Raw genomic sequence first — 24,434 nt, forward strand, 5'->3', positions numbered from 1 at the left:
CGAAAAGACAGAAAATTTGACTAGTTTACTTGACAAGCAGGGACTTAAAAAAACACACACAAATCAATCATCACATAAAAGTTAATAAAAAAATTAATTAACAATGAAAAAAAAAAAAACAACGAAAACCTGTTCAATACTCAACAAAGAATAAGTATTTTACGTTTTATCAGCCAAATTCCATTCTTAATTAAAGATTCGTCATTGGTTGATTCAAACTTTACATTTTTCTAGGCAAAAATTCAATATTTTTTACAACTACCACATATTAGAGCATAAATTAAAAATATTTAAAAGTTAACACAATATCATAATTAGACTGCGTACTTTTAAGACACAATATGCAGAAAGTGTGAAGTGAAAAAAATGATCTTGGAACTTGATTGCCATAGAGATCAATCTTCTAAGCGAAAGAAACATTTTTCCAAGGTATTTACCACGTAGGAAATAATATTTGTCCAATTTTGGTAATAAATAAGTCCAAATCTATATCGCATTACTGTTTTTTTTTTAAATCAAACAGATCTCTTGTATCAACAAAAATATTGAAAAATATAATCATCTTTTTAGGTATATTAAACCAACTTAGGTTTTTAATTAAAGATTTTCCATTTTGAAGATATTAAACGAAGATTTGAACGCTTTATATCTTATCTCGCATACTTATGTTCTTGTAGGATGAATAAATTATGTTAGGACCTTAAATAGGAAGAAAAATATTTACAAGAAGTATCTGAGGTGAATTCAGCAATAGTGTGCTTGCGACTTTCCATCAGTGCAAATGATTATTTCCTTAGAAAGAATGGAAGGTGTGTAAGCTCTCCAAAGCCAGAAAAGTATAAAGTTGGAAAATATTCTGCTAAGAATTTAGGTTGGTAGTGATTGGATTTTTTAAATAATTATAATAATTAAAAGAGGGGGGAATGGGATGTTATTAGGAACTACAATGGACTCCACCTGAAACCGACTACAAGAGCTAACGAATCAGTCTTGACAATGGACTTCGGAACGACTAGTAAGAAAAAAGAGGCCTACAATTGACAAATTTCGGTTTGAATTTGAAATTCAATTTCAAGGTGGCTTGACTAGGCGAAAAGAGCGTGGTGGAATTGGCTGCTGAAGGCAACTCGTGTACGTGACGGAGGGGTTTCAGAGAGCGATCGCCTGTGGTATGGATGGGAAGACAGTGGCCAGGTCGATGGCCGTCGGGAGCGGTAACAGTTCTGTCATGGTATAGGCTAGCGGGGGCGGTTGAGGACGGAGGAGAAGACGTTTCGGGACCGGGTAGATGGCCGGAGCTGCCGGGTACACGGGTACCGGGTACGGCGTGTAGCGGACCGGACTCCGACCTGACACTACTAACTCACCGTATGCTCCCCGACCTGACGCCCTGGTCTTGGCCAAGTTCGCCGGTAGCATCACTTCCTTTGGCTGTGCTTTCTTGCACTCCACCTGAAACAAACAAACAAATTTTTAGTGATTCGCATAAATAAAATTAACGCTCATAAATAAAGCAGAGCATAACTTTTTTTTTTTTTTTGCAGAGGTCATATCAACCCTTAGGGTGCCGGTGTTTTTGAACAAAAGCCCATTTATAAGTATGTCGGGTTCGAATTCAGGGCCGCTGGATTCGAACCTGGGACCTTTACCTTACAGTGTTGAGCGCCGTGTCAACGCCTAAACCGCTGCGGCCACCGACGCCCCCAGTAAAAGCTTAAAAACATAATCTATAATTTTAGATCAAAACAAGTTCTTCTTTTCTGTAACGGGTTCGTATAATTCAGCCAATACAATACGGACATAATGAAATTTTCTCTGGTTTGGACTTTTACTGATCAGATGTTTATTAAAAATATAAATATGGAGCTCTTCTAACTATACAGATAGCTCGGAAATGGGAATTTAGTAGGGGTATATGCATAAAATGGCCTAACTTGAGCACCAAATGGCTCTCGGCCACACCACAAACATCTAAAACCCGATCTCTTAGCCATAGAAACATCTACACACGAAATAAATAATAAACGGTCCAAAAGAGACAGAGACAACAGAACACATCCTATCCAACTACCGTTAATTGCTAAGAAAAGGCTATGGTACCTTGTGGTAACCGTTCTAATATACGGCAGTTTAAGTGGTAAAGGGGGAAAATCCCTACGTCCCAAAATTTTAGAGACGTTTAGTTGTCTTTGGGGTCTACTAAGCCCAAACTACAAGTACAAGTAGACTTTGACAAAGAATGTCGGAATTAAGGAGAAAGTAGATTGATCGTGTTCGAATATTCTGTTTCGCTTATCTTGCTGGTTTAGTCTCTTTTTATGAGTTGCTAACTACAAATATCACCCCGAAGATATTCGCACATTTTCGCTATAGTGGTCTATTACTAATTGAAAACACCCCAAATCGATGCAATTTAGCTGTCCTCTGTTATGGTCTTTCACTAATTGAAAACACCCCAAAACGATGCAATTTGGCTGCCCTCTGTTATGGTATTTCACTAATTGAAAACACCCCAAAACGATGCAATTTGGCTGCCCTCTGTTATGGTATTTCACTAATTGAAAATACCCCAAAACGATGCAATTTGGCTGCCCTCTGTTATGGTATTTCACTAATTGAAAACACCCCAAAACGATGCAATTTTGCTGCCCTCTGTTATGGTATTTCACTAATTGAAAACACCCCAGATGCAATTTGGCTGCCCTCTGTTATGGTATTTCACTAATTGAAAACACCCCAAAACGAATCAATTTGGCAAATCTACTGTGTATCATTGATGGCTTGGTTTCTACTCATCAGATAAATCAAAACACAAGTGTATTAACTTGCTGACCTCGTACACTTTTACAAAAACTAATACAATCGCCTTCGATCATGGTATGCTTATGGTCTCCTTTTGGTTTTTCATCGATTGAGAACGACCAACTTCTACCCAGACCATCACAAAAGACATTAAAAACTAAAGAAGAACTTTTCATCATTGTTAACTAGTTCCATGCCTATACCAGATAAGATAGTACATTAAGAAAAGTAGATTGCTAATGTTGTTATCTCAGAGTAAAGAATATTCCGAAGAAGGAAGGAAAAAGGCGGAGGGTGTTAATTTGACTTCGAAATGAGAGTCGATTCGGAAATTGATGGCACTAAGTAAAATGAATGGGAGGCGTGGGTCCTTGGCCATTTTAACCTTCGCAATCCACCTGGGGTTTAAGAGAAACGGATATAAGTAAGATATTTGCCAAGGGAGCTATCAATCACCGGAAGGGTTGGTTCGAGGGGGAGGATTCGCTTAGCAAGACATTTGCTCCTATTGCTAATTACCCCCTGTTTTAACGCCTCGTCTCCCAGATGATGTATTATGGATGTCCGTCGGCCGCTTTAATCCCACGCGGATTATATTAAAAAGATCGCAGTAGAGACGAGAGGAAAAGTATCAAGAAGACTTTTCTTCTTTTTTTTTCTTTCCTACCGCTCTCTTTTTCCCACTGCCGCAGGGAATATTAAAGTTTCTATCGATCCTCGTTCTTCTATTTTAGCCGGACCCCTTTTGCGAGCTTTTTGAGATTTACAATTAATTATACACAGGGGCCGAAGTGGCAAAGGAGTGAGAAATAGGTTAAAATGAAATTCCGCTTAACGATCAAAACCGGTGGGGGAATTGTTTTATTAAAAACGTCGATTTCGGTTAGCGAGAGAAAGCCCTGGAATAATTTATTTATATTTAAGGATTAACGGATTCTGAGTGGATTATATCTCCTCTTCCAACCACTCGCCATTTCACGCCGAACTTTTTTATTCTTTTACCTTAATTTTTGAATTGCCTCTTTTATCGCGGATTCATATCTTCTTAATGTATATTTTTTGGGGGGATGAGAAGTTTCTTTAAGTTCTTTTTGTTAAATATACTATTTAAATTTATAATTGGGATTTTGTTATTTAGGTTTTTTTTTCAACAGTTTGAATTATAGCCTGGGGATAGCTTCTACAACCTTGACGTTTAACGGTGATCAATCATTTTCAGAGAAAACCTATTTTTCCTTTATATGTTTTATATAAAATACAAAAACATTTCTTTTTACGCCTGTTTTCGAAATTTGCTTATTAACGGGCGGATTATAGAATTAATGGCTGGAAATGAACTCACGCCCGCTAATCTGCAACAGTCCTTTCTGCATGTGGCATTTCGTGCTATTCGGACCGATGCGGTGAGATTTCAAGTGTAATCGGATCATATCCGTCGCTCCGGGTCGATAGGACAGATGAAAGAGAGTCGTGACGTTTCGAGGTTAATTGTCCGCAACGAATTCGATCGATTTCCCTTAATTGTTTTATATTTTACAGTGATTGTAAAGTATCGAAGGTCGTGCTTTTTCCGCAATTTATAACCGAACGTCGAAGTGGTATTCGTCATTCCTTCCTAAATAAACCAGGTGATGAGCATTAGTCGGGTAAATATGGAGGGTCTCACAGTAAAAACGAAGATGAATCTGCAAAGACAGGAGGCGGAGGCGGATGGATGGAGGAGCATCGTTATATTTGCACTCGGCTCTCCATCAATCCTTGATGACATTGATGTATGACAGGTCTTCCCCCGAGGCGGGTCCGCTTCCTTGTTTACACCCCCCGACGCTTTTCCGCGGCGACCCGTCCCACGACGAAAGGAAATTCGCCCCCGCGGCTTCTCATGAATATAAAACGGGATGACGTTATCGCCATATCCACCAACTACTCGGTTAGTGGCACCGCCTATTCAATCCACCTTTCGGCGAACAAGGAAAATAATATCACGGGGGTGTGCGACGATAGATCTATAATATGGATTTACACCCTTCCAAGTTGGAGTTGTTTGTTTCTCGCACCCGATTCCCCTTTTCAATTTGTCTCGAAGTATTGCCATGAATAATGGCTTAGGCTTTCCCTAAATGTACATATTTTGATTCGGAAATCGTCAAACAACATTCAGCGAAATTTGCTTGTAAAAAGTCTTGCTTGCAATCATTCAAAACAATAATCATTTTATATTCAACATTTCAGGCACCATAGAGTTTTAATAAACTGGTCAAAAATGAATATGGATATTGCCAATTTTGTAATATTTACTTTTCCTTTTTTATTTATTTTTATTATCAATTACAGTAAAATTTATTAGAAATTATTATGTTTTTTACTTAAGGAAAATTTAATTAAGTGATTTTGAAAAATAACAAAATTAAAGGGTTAAATTATACTATATTGCACAATATAGTATTTTTAAAACAACTAATACAGCATAATGTGTGGTGTTTAGTGACCGTTAGTCGATGATTATTTAGAAATCGTGAGATGCGGTCTGGTGTGATGCAGAGTTGGGCAAAATCAAACTAATTCAATCATGATTAAGAATTTTGATTGAAGTTTAATCATGATTGAATTATATGATTTAGTCATACCTCATGATTGAATTAATTATGATTAAATCATATAATGATTAATTTACTCATGACTAATTCAATCATGATTAAACTTCAATCAAAATTCTTAATCATGATTGAATTAGTTTGATTTTGCCCAACTCTGGCTACAATGACCAACTTACCAAAATCCAACCGACTCCGGATAAAAATTTTGAGATGAGAGTCGTGCTCAAGGCCAACCTTCAAAAATTGTTATCATAAAGGAAAACCAAAGTTACATAATTATTCTACATGTCTATTTTATTACAATCAAGACCCCCTAGATGGTGTATTTTCCAAATAATGTAGAAATCTCTCCTTTTAACTGGAATAAATTTTAATTCAAACAAATATTTTTTCCATTGATCGGTTATGTAAACATATTTACTTTTCAAAGCGTAGCTTGTTCTAGGATTATTTAATTTAATTGTATTATTATTATTATTATTTGGCTTTTTATAACGATGGAGTTTTACTTATAATTGGAAGATAGATTTTTGTTAAATAAGGTGTTGAAGGATTTTCGTTTTGATGAAATAAATTTCTGTTAGAAATTTTTTTAAAAGTGATGAAGTTGTGTATTTTCAGTTTTTGGGCACCCATTTGAACATGATTTATCGAAATTTAGTCATGACTCGTATTTAATTACTAGTCATGACTAATTTAGCCATCACTCACATATGGCGACTAATGACTAATTTAGTCACTTACTACCAATCATAACTAACGGTCTGAGTGATCAATCATTAATCATTAGACATGACTAATTTTTGCCCAACACTGGTGTGATGTAGGTTTCAGAAAAACATTTTCTTTATCGTGCCAACGTTTCGATCTTTATTGAGATCATCTTCAGGGCCTGGGATTTAAACATTGTTTAAATTTAACAAATACATGTAAGATGTGGAAAAAAGTCTCAACACGACACGCAAGAATGGCACACTTACGCAGAAAACAAACACTTTGAGTGAGTAGAAATACTTTGAATATAAAATACATACATATTTTTTTTCACATCCTAAATTCACGATTTCACAGAAAGAAATTCTTTTTCTTACATCACACCAGACCGCATCTCACGATTTCTGAATAATTCAGTGTGTTTTCTGTTAGCCAACACTTCTGTGCACCTGATAGGCACACTGTTAATAAATAAAGTTGTCACTAATTTCATAATGAATTTCAGTCCATAGATATTGCAATGCTGCACTCAGTTGGAAGTTAATTGGCTGCGGATGGTGCCTTCTCTGCAACGTATCCCACAGTTGCCCAATGGAATTGAGGTCTGGGGACAAAGGGGTAAGGGGCAGATGAGAAAGTCCCAGGTTTTCTAAACATAGATTAACTTAACCTTGTCTGTATGAGGTCTGTCATTGTAATCCAGATATCGAAAAACCCGGCCAATGAGATCCCTATTTTGAGGAATGGATTCCTCGTTAATTTCATGGACATAACGGAGGTAGCCTTCAACAATATGGATTCCAGCTCGTCCTCCAGTGTAAATCCCAGCCCAGACCATGCACCGACGCCTTCTCTGTTCTCGTCGACTCTTCAGTTCCTCTATCACTATACAAACAGAAGGCGGTTCATCAGTAAACATAACAGTACACCAATTGGTGTTCTCTTCTAGGCGCTCACTGCACCATATTCTCCTCGCTGCTGGTGGCGGCCTGTTGCTGCCGGTCGTCTCAAAGTGACATACGATTACTTCATTTGTGTTGATAAAGGTCTTGCCAAACCATCTTGTACTTCATTTACGTTCTGGCTGGCATTATTGGAAAGGCATTATGACAATATTTCTGTCCTCCCTTGGCGTTCTAATGTGCTGAGATCCACTACCAGGCCTCCTATTGGCCTCCAGTCTCTCAGAATCGGGCTAAAAAGCCCGAGAGACCACGCTCTGAGAAACTCCAAATGCCACTGGATATCCATATGCCAGTGAACTCGATGACTCATCCTCACAGTAATAAATATTGCCAATTTCTGGTTCAAGATATTGTCTATCTATGGTTACAGAGAACACAAAGAGATTAAAATGGAGAAAAGACGAGAAAAGGTGTTTGTATACAAAATGAGTAATATTCATGTTTTTTAAGTAAGTCTGGTATTAAAGGATAGGAGGATTAACATTTCTTTGTTTTTGGTTTGTATTTTCTATTTTGTTTTATCGAAATAACGATGTATCGGCTATTTTAATTAAAACTAATAGAATAGGAATAAATTACAAATATTCCTATTCGTTTTGCGCAGTTTATTTCAAGGGGCAATCTAACCCAGTGTATAAATTAGACTAATTTACTTTCGTTGGTATTAGAGAAACAGACTGCATGTCAGGTTCGCGAGCTACTCGCGCCGTTGACAAATAGGCAAAGATTTTCTCCCGGTGTTTTCCTTTAATTTTCAGTCCGGGGATGACAAGATTTGCCGTCGTCGCAGCTTTTATCTTCCTTTATGCCCTCGGCCCACTGGCAAACAGGTTTTGTTTATTTAGGTTTCATGCGCCACCTTTCCAACCATTTCCCGACCGCCTGTTTGCCAGGAATAACTAAGTCTCCTCGATTAAAAAAAAAAAAAATAATTTACTTCTAGGGACTTAATTGGTCAAGAGAAAAATTTATTTTGGGCAAAAATACGAAGGAATTCAAGTTTGCTTAATAAAAAATTAAAAAAAAAAAACAGAATTGCTTTATTTTAAGTACTCGTTTTCCTGAAATAATGCAGGGATCCAAAGTGTAAATCAATATTATATTAGTACCAACACTACCATAAAGAATCTAACATGGATCAGCCATCATGACATTTCTTTCACCCTTGAGCTACATAAAGATTGATCTCTTCGTGTCAATCCAGAGTAAGAAATTAAGATAAACCTTTTGACGATTTATTTAAAAAACCCAACTTAGTTTTTGCAAATATAACTTCTATTTCGATTAAATATAACAAATCTGTAAAGGACCTCACAGAACAACGAGTGAGTGTGAACGAGTGACACGAACCTTAAAAACCATCGTGAAAAGACAATATAGACTAGTTGATCCACTATTTTTAATTGGAAATGATTTATAAGAAAAATTCGATAGAGGCTGAATATCGAGGCTGGCCGTTAACAACGAGAGAAGTATTTGACAGTTGAAGAAGTTTCGAAGTGACAAGGAGTCGCCCAGCACAAAGTGCCACCACAATCCATTGTGGCACCATTACAGATCTGGCCGTTTATGCTCCTAGGATAAATTTCTATTTCTGGACAGATTCTCTCTCTCCGGCTTTCGTCTACCCATTACGACACCCCTTGTAGTATGTGTTATCTCTTTCTTAAAACGAACTTAACGCCCTCTGTTTGACACCTTGAGCTAATTTTGATGAAGGGTGATGATATTTCATCCACGTAACTTGCCTTACCGTAATTAACGAGTGTTTTTATCATCTTGATGACCTTTTAAAACAAAGAACTGTTTTCAATAGACGTTTTGAAACATTAGCTAACATAGCCACAAACATTAAAATCAGCAACTAAATTAAAAAATTATCACAATATTCGGGAAGTTCCCTGTATTGACGTACGAATAAAGTAATTTTTTCTTGAAGTATGTGATAATGAATTTGTATTTCGGTCGCTTTTGATCATTTGGCAGACCAAAATAATAAGGACAGAGAGACGAAAATGTCCAGACCAAACTGTACTTGGTCACTTAGCAATTCCTAACAACAGTAATTAAATGGAGTAATTGACTTTAAAAATAGTCTTGTCCTTAAGGACGTGTTGCGAAAGATATGGTTTTAAGTGAAGGATTACCACTGACCTGACTGATTTACAAATTTCAAATTATTCCTCCTCCTGAAATGATATTGCTTTATAGTACACACTATATATTCAAATTTGTATGGATTTTTCGATTTCATATACACTGCTTGACTAAAAACTTTGTCATACAAGGTTTGTACTTTTTTCAAATTTAGCTCAGAGACTCCTTCTATACGTTCTAACCATAGGATAACGATTCTCTTAAAATTGATTTTACAGAATGGAACATTTAGCTTTTATTATTATTATTTTTAGGAATTGCTAGTCAAAGTTGATCACATTTCTATTTAAAGTGTTAGATATATCGCCACGTTTTAACACTCGAATAGTTTGGATCTCGGTATGGTCTGGAGATTCAGTCCCAAATTTTCCAAGGATTATAAAATTAGCGTATTATTCAAAGAAATTTGTATCGATCTATTAATAACTTAACTACAATATGGCCATATTTAAAATTTGCCCTTATGAAGTACTATAACAAAAAGTAAAATATCGCTAATGACCACAAGAAGGACCATAGGCAAATCTTGAGGATTAAAACTGAAAATGGCCTATTGGCTATACCCGGCAGTAATAAGACCCAGAATAACCCATGGATCATTAATCTGGTGGAACAAAGCTCAACAAAACGTCGCGACCCAAACATTAGGTAACAAAGACTAGCAAACGTATGTATCACAGGGGCAATGAGAACAATCCCTACAAATGCATTAGAAACTCTGCTAAACCTACCTCCATTGGAAATATTTATACAAGGAGAGGCTAGGAAAACTCACTTAGGCTCCAGAAACAATTAAATTGGAAAGGAACTAAACAATTCGGGCATACAACCATAATCAACAAAATCAGATAACCATTATTAGAAATGGGGACTGACTAAAAGATCCCGGAAACATTCTTCACAACTTCCAAGAAAGTCTCAACGGACTATAAAGGAGAGGAAGAACACAGGAGAGCATCAGATACAAAGATATGGTATATAGATAGCTCCAAAACAAACGAAGGAATCAGATTGGGCATTTGCTGTACAAGCCCAAAACGTGAGCAATCAAACACATTAGGGAAGGTCTTTCCAGCAGAAATACATGCTATCAATGCTTGTGCCCTGGAAATCTTAAAAAAGGTTACCCTGACAAAAAAAAACCTCATAAGATCTGATAGCGAAGCAGCCATTAAAGCATTAACAGGTAAAAGAATCACATCAAAATTAGTCAATAAATGCACCCAAAATCTCCAAAACCTGGGGAAACAACAACCTGATGATATCTTGGGTGCCAGGGCACAGGGGAATTTTGGGTAACGAGAAAGCAGACAGTCTGGCCAGAGGAGGATCTGCAAGACCATACATAGGCGACGAACCTATTCTTGGGATAACAAGAACAAATATCGAATCCTCCATCGCAGAACGGATCCAAGCAAAATAAAAGGAAAAATGGATAAACTCTAGCGGTGCTACACATAGTAAACTTATGATTAAATGTGTCTCCTCACCGAGACTGGCAAAAACACTGCTGCAACTGGAGAGGGCTAGTGATAAGACTACTAACCTGTCACTGGCATCTGAGAAAACATCTAAACAACATGGGTATATACAACGATGATCCCATTTGCAGATTATGTAATGAAGAGGAGGAAACAGCCACTCATATCATCTCGAATGCGAAGCAACAGCTCAATGGAGATTTAACTTAACGTAGGGTAAAAACTTAAGGAATCGAATTGCAGCTGCGACAGTCAATGACCTGATACTTCTAAGGAGAAGGATAGAGTCTACTGCACTGAACTAAGGCACTATGAAGGTACAGTAAGCCAGAAGGCTGCAGTGCCTGGGGAGCGCAAACCCCGCTTCCTAGTATCCTTTTTTACCATCCCATACCATACCATGGCCCTGATGAAGACTTTAAAATAGGTCAAAATCTTGTGGCGTTAACAATTGCATTTCTTCATCCAGACCATACCTACATCCAGATTATTATACATTAAAAAAATTTGTTAACTTGTCTTATCACATCACAATAAGCATCCTGACTCTTTTAAATTGAAGTGCGAAAGGCAGCTGCGCTTTATGACCTTCAACTAAAGGTCTGACTGACGACGAATATGACTATGTTACATTGACTTTTTTATTTTAGTTTCTCCAGATTATTTGACAGTCTAGGAATGCAGCAAATAAATACTTTTCTCTAAGAATCATTTTACCATATGTTCGATCATTCGGGTAGCACCTCGGTGACACATCCTTCTGTATACTTTCGATTTACCTCGGTTTTTTTCCACACGGTAATTTTTCCTTGTGGTCTACGAGACAAGGAATCTTTTATTTGGTCGTTACATAACATTTTATTCTGTTTATCCTGGTCTGTTTTTCTGAATACACTGAGGATGGCGAAACAATGAAACTAGTTAGACAAACCGACCAAATTATTTTCCTGTTCCGTTCCAGGCGGCTATTAAAGAAATCCGTAAGCGCAAAGATTGCTTAACTTGGCAAATGTTTAATCACTAGTGAAGAACTAAATAATATATATTTTTCAATACTGGCATTGAATTTTTTATATTTAAACATCGTAATATGTTTAAAAAAAACATTATTAGTGAATAGGAGACATTGTACATATTTCAACATGGGCGGATATTGATCAGCCGTAAAAACCTGTTAATATTAAACCACTCGTAAATGTCCATTTAACCCGATTCAGGTTATCCATCCATAATAACTTATAAAAAGAAGAATTTCGCCCATTAGGGTAAGAAAGATGTAAATTGCTTCGGCAAAAGGGACAAGGGATTCACGGTTTTTACGACGGTGGAGGCAGCTAGGCTGTTTAATCGTTCGCATCCATCATTGTTAGCCCTTTGCTCCTTGGAACCGTGGAAAACGCTTTTCGCGTTTCCTGCACGGCAACTCCTTAATATTTATATCCCAGAGGGCTTTGCGTTTTTTAATACTTTTTATATTCACTTAGACAGTGGACGGAAGGCCGCTTTTTTGCCGAGACCCTAATCTAATTTTATAAAAGACACACGTGGAATAAATAAACAGAAATGGGTCCTGCTGCTCACTCTCATGTTAGCGTTTTAAGTACACAGGTAACAAAAAGCCTTTTAGATCATCATCGATCATGTTATCAAAACGACATGATATCAATATTCAAATGTTTACTTTAATTTTCTAAATGTAGCCTAAAGTTTAAGGCACAACGTATTTATAAGAGAATTAGCCTCAACACGATTTCATTTTACAAGTTTGTTTTCATTTTCGGTTTGGTATATTTAAGCTCAAAAGCTAGTGTCACAACACAATTTAAAAGTAGAGAAAGCTGCTAAAAAAAGACTTACCATTTTATTGTTTATTTCGTGAAAGTGTATTTCGCACACTTTGTCTACAACGTCTTCGCACTGGAAAGTGACAAACCCAAAGCCTGAAACAGAAAAAAAGATATCTAGGTAAGCTAGCATTAAAGTAAAGATTGATTAGACCTTTTGTGAAAGGTTTTTAAATCCAAGCCACTTGTGACAGGTGAAATTGTAGAGTAACGGCACTATCGCCTCACTGCATTTTCAAGAATTTATTGATCCTTAACCATCCGCTTTATTATTGGAGTCTTAAATGAATCATATTTAATCGTAAAAGCTTTTAGGAAGACGAGGCAATATTATTTAATTAATTGTTAAATTAATAAAGGTCTAACCAAGGGGGGGGGTGCTGGAGAGCATTATTTGCCTCGCCGAGGGGGGGAAAACTGAATATGAGATTTTTGAAGTTTAGCAAAATATCGAAAATATAATTAATGTTAAGTATGCTGAAAAGGGGAGACAAATATATATTGTGGTAAACTCATCAATATACGATTAGAAATATTATGATATGAAAATATTTAAAGTTGGCAATTTAAAATTGTTTAACCCAAAGTAATTGGCGTAAATATTTATATTTCTGCAAAAATGCTGCCACATCCCCTTGCGCCTAATCCCTAAACTTGCTCCCGTCGTGTCATGCTCTTATGCGTCCGAGAAGAACTGAAGTCTTGCTTCCGTGCTTCCGACGTGTTAGCATTCCTTACTTCAAGACATGAAAGTTGTTTTCAGTTTAGTTTTCTTCTTTCTTCCTTGGGATGGAACCTAGAAGGGGATCGTAGTAATTTAAGCCTTCATATTATCCAGGGTCTTGGTTACGTTGAGGGTTTAGGTGCTGCATCGCTCGCTACTGAAAAGTAGAATGGCTCAGGTATTGGGCCTTTATTCAATTTTAGTTTATTTAATTATTTTCATTATTGTTTCGCGACCACACCTGCGCGCCCCATTTAACGGCGCCTACAAGAATATTTTGTTAAACTTTAAACAATAACATGTACTTAATAAAATATAATTAAGTAAAAATAATTTGTGGATTTCACTCCGATCCTTCTTTTTTTAAATCGCCGGTAATGATTGATAGGAGGCTTTTAAAAATATCAAATTTTTTGCCATGGTTCCTAAGCATTATATTTAGTACATTTATTATTTTAAAATCAACATGTCTAACTAACAATTATTTCTAATTTGTGTTTTCAGGGATATAGTGAGTGTGAGAGAGAGAGTTGGTGGGAGGGATGGAGGGAGAGAGGGAGAGGGAGAGGGCGAGAGGGAGGGAGAGAGAGATAGAGAGCCCAGCAAAGAGACTTACAAACGTTTCGATTAGGGAAATTCGTTATATCGTTTTTCCCTCCATGCGAATTTCGGGCAACACTGCTGGAAACACTGATTCCCGTATGTGAGGTTGATTAAGTTTTGAATTTTGAGCGTGGAAGCTTGTTCGTTGAAAAGGAAAGTAAAATAAGTAAAACACGTAAATGATAGGTCTATTGATAAGAGAAAATAGAGAGGGAGAGAAAGAGAGAGAGAGTCTGACAGAAAGACTTGTAAATAGAGATAGAAAGAGAGAAATATATAAAAATGGAAGAAGGAGAGAAAGTGAGGTTGTGAGAAAAAGAGATAGAATGGGAACCTGAGAAAGAGGGCGACAAAGGAAAATCAAAATGAGTGCGAGGAGAAAACATGAAGAATGTTACTTTGTTATTTCCAACGAGACATTTATACACAGAAAGGGTAAACGAGATATGGAAAAAAATGAGGGGGTGAGGGAGAGAGCGTAAAATTGAGAGACTACTGATCCCCGCCCAATTACACGGCGCACAGATTAATAGTCCCGTACGACCCAGCTGTCGTGAGGATTTAGCATAAGGGCAACGCCGTGATATTGAAAATAATTATCACTGTTTGAGATAGTAAAGGTATTGAGTGAGTTAGTGAGTGAGTGAGTAAGAGAAAGAGAGAGAGAGAGAGAGAGAGTGAGAGAGAGAGGGAGAGAGAGAGAGAGAGAGAGAAAGAGAGTGCCCAGCTAAAATACTTACAAACCTTTCAGTTAGGGAAATTGGTTATATCATTTTTCCCTCCATACGAATTTCAGCAACCCTGCTGGTAACACTGATTCCCGTATGTGAATTTGATTAAGTTTTGAATTTTGAGTATTGAAGCTTGTTCGTTGAAGAGGAAAGTAAAATAAGTAAAATACGTAACTTATAGGTCTATTGATAAGAGAAAGTAGGGAGAGAGAGAGAAAGAGAAAGAAAAAGAAAAAGAGAGAGAGAGAGTGAGAGGGTGAGAGAATGTCAATTGGCGAGTATCCATATTTTGCGGAGCATAGTTCATTAGTTTTTTAAGAATTGACTCGGGATGATTGAGAGTAAAGAAGGGGCGTGAATATGTCAAAAATACAAATATAGATTTTACAATCGTCACATGTTTTATAAAACGCTCAGTGAGGTTCTTACAATCCGCCCGGCACGTGTAAGAATCGATCCGGGCCCCGGCGACGTAGATGTATTGGAAAAGTTAGATATGTGCCGGCACTTTTAACAACGGTTGATTCATTACGGAACTTAGTCAGAACGGCGAACAGTTCGAAACAAAAACGACCACTAAACGGGCAAAACAGCCGTCGATACGCGACATACCAATCAGACGCCAAATGGGTAAACTCAAAACTGAATTGTACACCAGAAACTTGTCAAAGCAAAACCTGACGGGAATGGATGATAATGATCGTCAAGGTAATGGAAGCGTTTAATGACAAGGCTTATAATTGATTACTATTTTACAGTTAACCACACGAATGTCTTTTTTTATTCCTCTGAAGTTTTTATTTTCTTTATAATCTCTAATTAAATGTAAATGAAGTTTGAAAGTTTACAATTAATCTCGTATCAACTAGTTGCGCAGTATTAGGTTACTTCTACTATCAGGAACTTTCTTGGTAACAATGCGCTATGGCAAGGGCGAGCGGTTTTAGCGCAGTGCGAATTTGTACCGTAATAAAACCAAACCAACAATTAATTCTTACAGCTTTTAGTGTTTGAACACTTGATAGCAAGGTTAACTCTAAAATCGGCCTAAATGCGACATTACATCCATGAAAATGTTTCTGTAAAATCATTACGTCCAAACTCGCTTCATCTAGCACAAGTTTAGAGAAAGCTATTTTACCATTTTTGATAGTATATATTAGAAGAAATGGGTGTGCCGTGGGAGAATCATAATATTGGTCTCTGTTTCTGAACTAGAGAAACATAAAAAACGGTGAAAAAGAGAAAAAGTGAGTGAAATATAGAAAAAGAGAGAGAAAGAGACAGACAAGACACAAGACACACACACACACACACACACACACACACACACACACACACACACACACACACACACACACACAGATAGAGATAGTTAGAGAGAGAGAGAAAGAGAAAGAGAGAAAGAGAGAAAGAGAGAGAGAGAGAGTGAGAGAGAGAGAGAGTGAGAGAGAGAGAGAGAGAGAGAGAGAGTCAAAGTCAGAAAGAGAGAAAAGAAATGGGCCAGGGAGAATCAGAGTGAGAAGAAGAAAGAGAGGTCGAGGGAGAAAGAAAAAAAAGAAAGACAGTGAGGCATAGTGACAAAGAGTGAGGGTGTAAATTTAAATTAAATAAAATTTGTGTGTATGGTTTTCAAAGTTCTAAATGGTACGAAAATTTCTTTTTTTTATTTACTCGATATTTATTTAATGTGATCAATGTCTATAGGTTTATTTTGTATGTAGAGGTCTGACAAAATTGTCAGAAATAAAAATGTTGGAGAAAATTTACACGTTGTTGTAAGGCCAAATCAAAAGGTTTGTGTTTGGTACAGTAAAAATAAAGTGACGGTTCCGCCAGTCCCATTTTATCACGGTCACTTCACCCAATAAGTCTGTAATCCCCGAAAGCTCGTAAAATTGATTTTGAGGAGGCAGAACCCGTGGCTTGGTGGTTCGATGCAAAAAAAAAATTCCCGCTTTAAGTTCAGCAGTATAACTTTGGCAGTTTCGCTTCAGAAATGTAATAAGGAGGAATGTAAGGTTAAGGTAAGCTTTAGAGGATCCGTCAGTTCGAGGTCGAATTTAGGGGTGAAAGGGGTTTCGAAATCCTGCCTCCCTCTTCCTCACTAAGCCGGAATGTACATACATAACTCCGGCTCAAAACTTTCGCCCCGAAGGAGGACAAACTTCCAAGTCTTACCGGGAATTCGCCAGGCCGTGCCATATATATATTAGTCCCTTTAACACTCTCGGGTTGTCTTCCTTTTAAACCCACAACCCAAAGGAAAAATACGCCTTTTTAAACAGATTTAATTTAAAACAATTAAATCCGAGTATAATCAATATAATCGCCTACGGTGAGTCTTTTATGTTGTGCTTTTCTGACGGAAATTTGACAATTTCTTAAAGCTTTTCTTTTAATCCGGGTAAACCTCTGTTTATTTCATGAAATGTGGTTGCATAATATTTTAACTAGACTCTGGGCCATTGTTTATTCATGCATACTTTCACGCCTCATTCGTTATTCATGTCGCACACGAAAATAAGGTGGTCAAAGTTTGATTGGCTTTTGTTCATCGCATCATAATTGATTCTGTTTTATTTATTGATTGCAATCAAATTGTCAAAGAAAACCTGACCTACAAGAATTTTTTAAATAATCCTGTCATCCAAGCGATTCTCTACCAAAGCCGAAACTTTCAACTAGAAAGTACCTTAAGCATTAATCCGTTCTTTGATGGATCTACTTCAGTTTAAACGGCTTGTTTAATTGGCAGCTATAATTTCAGATGATGGCAGCGTATTGGTTTCCGAACATCTTCAATAATCGCCTCAACCAAACTTCCTCAATCGGAACGCCTTTTAAACCAACTCGGGGAAACCTGATTTAATTATTTCTCAATTAATTACCTGCTCAGGTTTGTATTACAAAAGCAAATCTCTGATTTTTGATGATGTACCATAATTAAAGTTGGGGAAGACATGTCTTTATTTTTTCCCTGTACGATATAACAAATGGAATCACTATTTTAAAAAGATAACTATATTTATACAATAGAATACAATTGCACAATATGTAGGTAAGCAAATACATATTTACATTAAACATTACAAACCCCTTCCAGAATAAGCTTTGAAGCTACTCCGCACAACAAGCGTTTTGAAAAATTAAGTTTTTTTGGTACACGTATCTTCTCCCCTGTTAATTCTATTGACCTAATTAAAAAAATTCTCTATTAAAACATTTAGAGCTTGGAGAAATATAAAATACGCAATTGGAAAAATTTTTTTTAGAAAGTCAAACTTTTTTTTACAAAAATTAACATGTTATCAAAATTTTTCTATTGAAGTGTTTTAATCAAATGTAACCAAAACGGGAAAACATTTATTAGAAATTAAGTCAAAAAATGATTGTTTTAATATCTTTAATAAACCCTGTGAAACATTTACCTCCAAGGGGCCGTATCTCTTTTAACTTCTGGAACCTCTGTATTTTTTCCAAATAAAATTATTAACAATTATGGAGGAAAATTCAAAAGTGTTGAGATGTTAGTGTCCGAGTGGGTCGAATTCGCGATAGCCCAGGTGGTAGAGCAGCGGCGTATCTAGCCGAAGGTCGTGAGTTCAAATCCCGCTCGTGACATCGACTTTTTTATCTCAACTAAAAACCTTAATTAACTGAAAGATATTAATTGGTCAAGAGGATAACGAAAACTAGTGAATGCAATAAGTTAAATGGAAGTACATCTTCACTAAAGCTCTCCGTGGCCATTTCGATTGTCGCCGAGAATCAAATAGATTACACGACATTTGAAAAATGGAAAAAAGGAGGAAAAATTCAAAAGGTGAGGTTGAGATGGGAAGTTGGTGTCCGAGTGGGTCGAATTCACGATAGCTCAAGTGGTAGAGCAGCGGCGTATCTAGCCGAACGTCGTGGGTTCGAATCCGGCTCGTGACATCGACTTTTTTATCTCAACTAAAAACCTTAATTAACTGAAAGATAATAATTGGTCAAGAGGATAACGAAAACTAGTGAATGCAATAAGTTAAATGGAAGTACATCTTCAGTAAAGCTCTCCGTGGCCACTTCAAATGTCGCCGAGAATATAAAAGATTACACGACATTTGAAAAATGGAAAAAAGGAGGAAAAATTCAAAAGGTGAGGTTGAGATGGGAAGTTGGTGTCCGAGTGGGCCGAAGTCACAGTAACTACAGCTGTACATACCAGGGAGACCAATTGTTGTTGTGACTGCACATAATATATATTCTTTATCTCCTAACAAATAAATATGTGATTAATTCGACTCTGGTCCAAACCAGTCTCTCTACTTATCCTTATTGCACAGGAGTTGTATATGAAAAATTTCTCTAACGACAATTCTAAGTACGTGGCTTTTTACCCAACAGTATGATTTGTACTATTTGGTAATGGCAGAAACAATTCTCGGCCGAATCCAAAACGAAAAAAGCCATTTTCGTCAATCACAGTCTGTCAACTATTGTTACAAACATCATTAGCGAGAACAGACGGACCGTATGGATTCCAATCAAACGTCTGTCAGCAGTCGAAACACTGGCTATGTACAAATTGCCATCGTTGGCTTCACTGAACCAGTTTTAACCACTGGTAGTTGTATCTCGTGCACGTATTACATGATTAATAAAAAGTAAATTTTAAGCCATTTTAATTTTTAAAAATTTAAAATATACACTGGTTGATTGCCGAATGGACTAAATATCTAATTATAGATTAAAGCATGTTTTATCACAATCTGAACTTTTTTTATTACTTGGCATGGGGAGATGTAGCGTGTGAATCACCCTTATCCGACCTCTGACCTTTTATTATCACCGGAGACAATTTTCACCATTGACCACACGATAAAAAAATAATTGAAAATTAATTATATTAAATTCACTAGTTTCGTGGTCCGCTTGACCAATTAACATTTTACAATTAATTAAGGTTTTTAGTTCAGATAAAAAAGTCAGTGTCCCGAGCGGGATTCGAACCCACCATCATCGGCTAGATACGCAGCTGCTCTACCACTTGAGCTGTCGTGACTTCGATCCACTCGGCACTAACTTCCCATCTGAACCCCACCTTTTGAATTGTTCCTCCTTTTTTTCCATTTATCAAATGTCGTGTAATCGGATTGGATCCTCGGCGACAAATGAAATGGCCACGGAAAGCTTTAGAGAAGGTATGCTTCATTTTAAACTCCTAAACTTTTACCAAAACCACAACCAAAACCATAATTAATTGTAAGTTATTAATTAGTCAAGCGGACCACGAAACTAGCAAATTTAATAGGTAAAATGATGGCAAATAGGCGGGAAAATTCAAAAGAAGAGGTTGAGATGGGAAGTTAGTGTCCGATTGGGTCGAAGTCACGATAGCCCAAGTGTAGAGTAGCGGCGTCTCTAGCCGAAGGTCGTGGGATCGAATCCCGCTCGTGACATTGACTTTTTTATCTCAACTAAAAACCTTAATTAATTGAAAGATGTTAATTTGACAAGCGGACCACGAAAACTAGTGAATTATTAACAATATTGCAATAATAAATGATAAAATAAACAGGCTAAACAACTTGTATTGTTTCGGATTAAAAAAAAGTTTGAATGCGGAATGTCATGAGCTTTACAAATCGGCGGTACGGCCTCCTTTTAACCTACATCCTGTTATCCTGAACAGTGAGCCATTGCATGTACCATTTGCCCTAAATTTACCATAATAATATCACCAAACAATGTTCAGTAAATTTAAAACCGCGAGAATTGACGCACTTCGCATTTAAACTTTTCCGCTTTTATCAATCTGTCCTTTGTAGCAAGGCGAATTGAGTCAAGGCCCAACAGATTTCTTTCCAAATCTCGCCTGTTTTTCTTTACCGGGTACGTTTTCCATTGTACAATTTCGTCGAGTGTTTTTGTGTCGGAAGGCGAAATTGACTTTTAATCTTAAATACACGTATGTGAGAGAATTCGGCGTAATCCAGTATAAAAACAGCTTAACGCAATTAACTCGCAAATTGAAAGTAAACACGTAAACACGGCTAACAGGCTCTTTATCGCCCCTCCCGTTGTTGATTAAATCTCGCAGGATGTTAATCTCTCTTTCTTTCTGAATTCGTTTTAACACCTGTTTCCGAAACGGACTCCGCACCTCGCCATTTTTACAGTATTGGATTTGCGACGAGGAGTCGAGTTATTTCAACGTTAATTATGCTCCAATGGAAGTTATATTTTTATATTAATTCTGTTAATTAAGGAAGTTTCCCACCTCAAACTTGTCTTGAATTTCACTTAAGTTAATTAAAAACATACTAAGATAATTAATATTATTTTTATTTCAAAGGGCGTTGTATGACGTTAACAGAATTTCCAGCAAAAACTAAAGAAATAACCGTCATAAACAACTTTTCATTACATGACAAACAATAAAAAAAAATTAATTAAAAAAAAACTTTATTCGAACTACAGTTATGTCAAGCAAAAATATAAAAAAAATAGTCCTTTGGAAGGAAAATTCAATTATCAAAGTGTTTTAAGGAAAAGTTTAACTTTAATATATCAAAAGATTTTGCACATTATGCTCAAGTTTAAATTAAGCAGTTTGTAAAGGAAACTACGAACATCTCAAAGCACACGAGACTGTTTAGAATTAAATTGATTAAGCTATAATAGAAACTCTTTTTTAAATTTTTTCTATACTATTCTGCCCAATTTTTTATCATGGGATTTTTCGTCTATAATTTACGCTCTAGTTTTTGCTTATTATTAAAACCCGAAATTATATGAAAAATTAGTAACAAACGACATCACTGTAATAAATAAGGGATGAACCTTTTTATGTATTTATCATAAACGATAAAAATACATTGGATGTACGAGATTGGTATTTAAAACAAAAATTTCTCATTAAAGTAGTAGCGATCGTTTCTCTGACCAAAAACATTTATTTTATATTTTTTTTATTACAGTACGATCGTTTTAACGGAGAATAAAACTGATCCCATAATATCCCGAGTTTAAAAGTGCTTGAAATATTTGTTTTGAAAGTTGCTAATCAACTATTCTGACGTATCTTACTTTGTAGAATTTGCACCTCACCATCCCGCTGTCTGTACGATTTTTATTTATATTCGGCCTTGTACAAAAATTTAAAAATGTATTCAAGTAATTACGCGTAAAAAGAGCTCACCATGCTCATATCGTTAAAATTTTTACACGTAATACGGTGTTATTTACAATAATATTCATTCGGGTGGAAGATAAAGAAAAATTGTATTACGTAAATACAATAAATGCCTAGATTGCCATGATTTGTTTAGCGAATTGTGAAGTTGGTTCAGAAAAATATTACTAGGGCAATTAACTAATTGTAAGTGAGGGATGTCATTTGCGGAGAACGTTATTCTATGTGGGGTGAGTTTTTTCCAGAGGTATTATTGTGGCATGGGATATAGAAGGTTATCCTGCCTAAGCTGATAAGTACTGGAGAAGTTAATATTGCTTAGAAGCTGAAGACAGTGAATGTATGAGTCAGATAATTTTTAAAAAAAGTAAGTCGATGTGTAAGCTGCGTATTTTTAATGGGATTGAGATTAACTATGATTGAAACTGTTTATAATCGTAAAGGTTCATTCCAGCTTAAAGGCAGTCATATTTAAAAATGTATTTTGTTTCTGATTTGCATGAGCAGTTGTGGATTCCAGACTGGAGAGCAATATTCAAGTGAAGATCCCGCCATAGAGGAATATAATGTCAGGGAATTTACCTCTAAATCTGTTGAATATCATGAGATAAAGCCTAGCTTAAAGGAGTGGATTTGATTTCATAAATGTGTGCATTTTTTTTTTTTTCAATGGATACCAGGGTCTGGAGGAATTCCCTCCTGAGCACTGCAGCTGTACAGCTTATTGTACTTTATCCCTGGCAACATTTTTTGGGGCCTCGCAACGCAAGTGTGAATTTTGAGCCCCCGGTGTGCCGGTGTTCTTCCACCGAAGAAACTCATTTTTGAAGAGGGTTGGGACCTAATTCAGGGTCGCTGAGATCTGATCCCGCTCCTTCCATTGATGAGTGCCGTGTCAATTTCTTTCAATTGAGGCCACCGGTCCTCTTAGGCGTAAGAAAAAGTCCAGAGGCGACGGTGGGGATCGAACCCACGACCGCGGGATCTACTAGCCGAGAGTCTGACGCCTTAATAACTCGGCTAACGCGGCCCCCCCAATGTGTGCATTAAAAAACTAATTTATAATTAAAGGTTACACCAAGATCACTTGTGATAGTTTTGGAGGATAAATAGAAGCTGTTTATGTTATATTTATAAGTGATACAAGAGTTAGATCTATAGAAACTCATATCAGTACCATTTTTCTACATTTAGTATTAAATTGTTTTGAATGGACCGTAGATGAAGTGAATTTAAGTCGGATTGAAACAGTCGTCGATCCTCATTAGATTCGACAAAAAGGAGAAGAATAAAATGACAAAACAGAAGGAAGATCGTTAATAAAAATATTTAAAAATAGTGGGGAGATTGTGAGAGAGCACATTGTGGAACACCGGAAGATACCTTAATTGGCTCATATTGATGTTCTCCTATTTTTACTACTTGGAGACGATTTGACAAATTTTTTGAAAACAAAGATAAGAGTAAAGGACGCTTTAAGTTTTGAAATTAATATTTTATGGTCAACTCTGTCGAATGCCTTTGGGAAATCTCTGTAGATGATATCAATTTGTTTCCCTTTTTCAATTTCCTTGGATATTATTTGTGTCATCATTTTTTATGTGTACTTTGTGTCATATTACAACTTTTCCTGTTAAAAACTAATCTATCGACTTCCTCCTGCAGCCGGAAACATTCGAGCCCGATCAGAAAGTCGCTGCTTCAGAACGGTTTTTTTAACCTTTCGGTACACTTTCTCAAAAGCCCTTCGTAATATTTTTTTTCAAAAAACTTTTCGTTTTTCATTTTGTAATACAATAAAAGCCAAATGATCTTGCCAACAAGGGCGTTTTAAAAAAAACACCCAAAATTGGAGAAAACGATTTTTTTTAATAAAAAAGAGAACATTTTGTAATTTTTTGTTATAATTTTCCTTTGTTGTTGATTATAACAACTCCTCAGCTTTTAAACCCCTAGCTACGAATTAGTACAATCAATCAAAAGAAAATTAATTTGAATAGACCATATTAAAAAGGTGCATAAAATAAGCTACTTTTTGTCCTCTATCCGAGCAAATAAATGACCTTGTACAATTTATATGGAACAGTTGAAGTTTGGTGCTTTGACTGAAAGTACAGACTTATGAAGATGTGATACGTATTAAAATTAAAATCCTTTTGGAAGAAGTGGGATTTCAAAAATAAATAGAACAAAAACCAGCGGTTTGCTCGAAAAACAATCGTTATCCCCTTAAAATATTAAGTACTACCGAATTGAATTTTCATACTTTAGTAACAAGTTGTTCATTTAAACTAATTGACAAATGACATTGAAAAGAATTATGGTTAACAATGTACTTTTAGGGTTAGAAAACTTCAAAGCTATTAATATGTACCACTTTCTTAGAAATGTTGTGAAAAACAACAACCGAAAGATTGAAAAAACATATGTATATTTCTGTATGATAAGCGCAAAACACTTGAATTGAAATTTGGCTTATTTTGGGCACGTGAAAGTACTTGCTGAATAGAATTTTTATCTATTGGGTTGTCCGGAAAATAATGCAGGATTTTGGTATTAAACAAAAAAAAAAGAAACTAGTTACTTTAAAGCAATGTTCTTTAATCAAAATAATTTCCCATACTCTCAATACATTT

The 24,434-nt window shown here is 36.2% G+C and overlaps 1 protein-coding gene across 24 annotated transcripts in view; it reads right to left on the bottom strand.

The window, feature by feature from the left end:
* LOC106661379 (RNA-binding protein Musashi homolog Rbp6) overlaps positions 1-24,434 on the bottom strand; it is an 892,072-nt gene that overhangs the window by 41,976 nt on the left and 825,662 nt on the right. For all 24 annotated transcript variants that reach the window (XR_001339703.2, XR_002910290.1, XR_002910298.1 and 21 more), the window contains 2 exons: positions 12,574-12,656; positions 1,368-1,452 (listed from right to left, as the gene is read on the bottom strand). Coding sequence is in view for 6 of the 24 variants with exons in the window: in XM_024226885.1 (XP_024082653.1) it covers positions 1,368-1,452; positions 12,574-12,656 (168 nt within the window). In the remaining 18 variants the exon portion in view is untranslated. The remainder of the gene's footprint in view (positions 1-1,367; positions 1,453-12,573; positions 12,657-24,434) is intronic.

This window comes from Cimex lectularius, unplaced genomic scaffold (genome assembly GCF_000648675.2).
Source record: "Cimex lectularius strain Harlan isolate CLEC.00 unplaced genomic scaffold, Clec_2.1 scaffold68, whole genome shotgun sequence".
NCBI lineage: Eukaryota > Metazoa > Arthropoda > Insecta > Hemiptera > Cimicidae > Cimex > Cimex lectularius.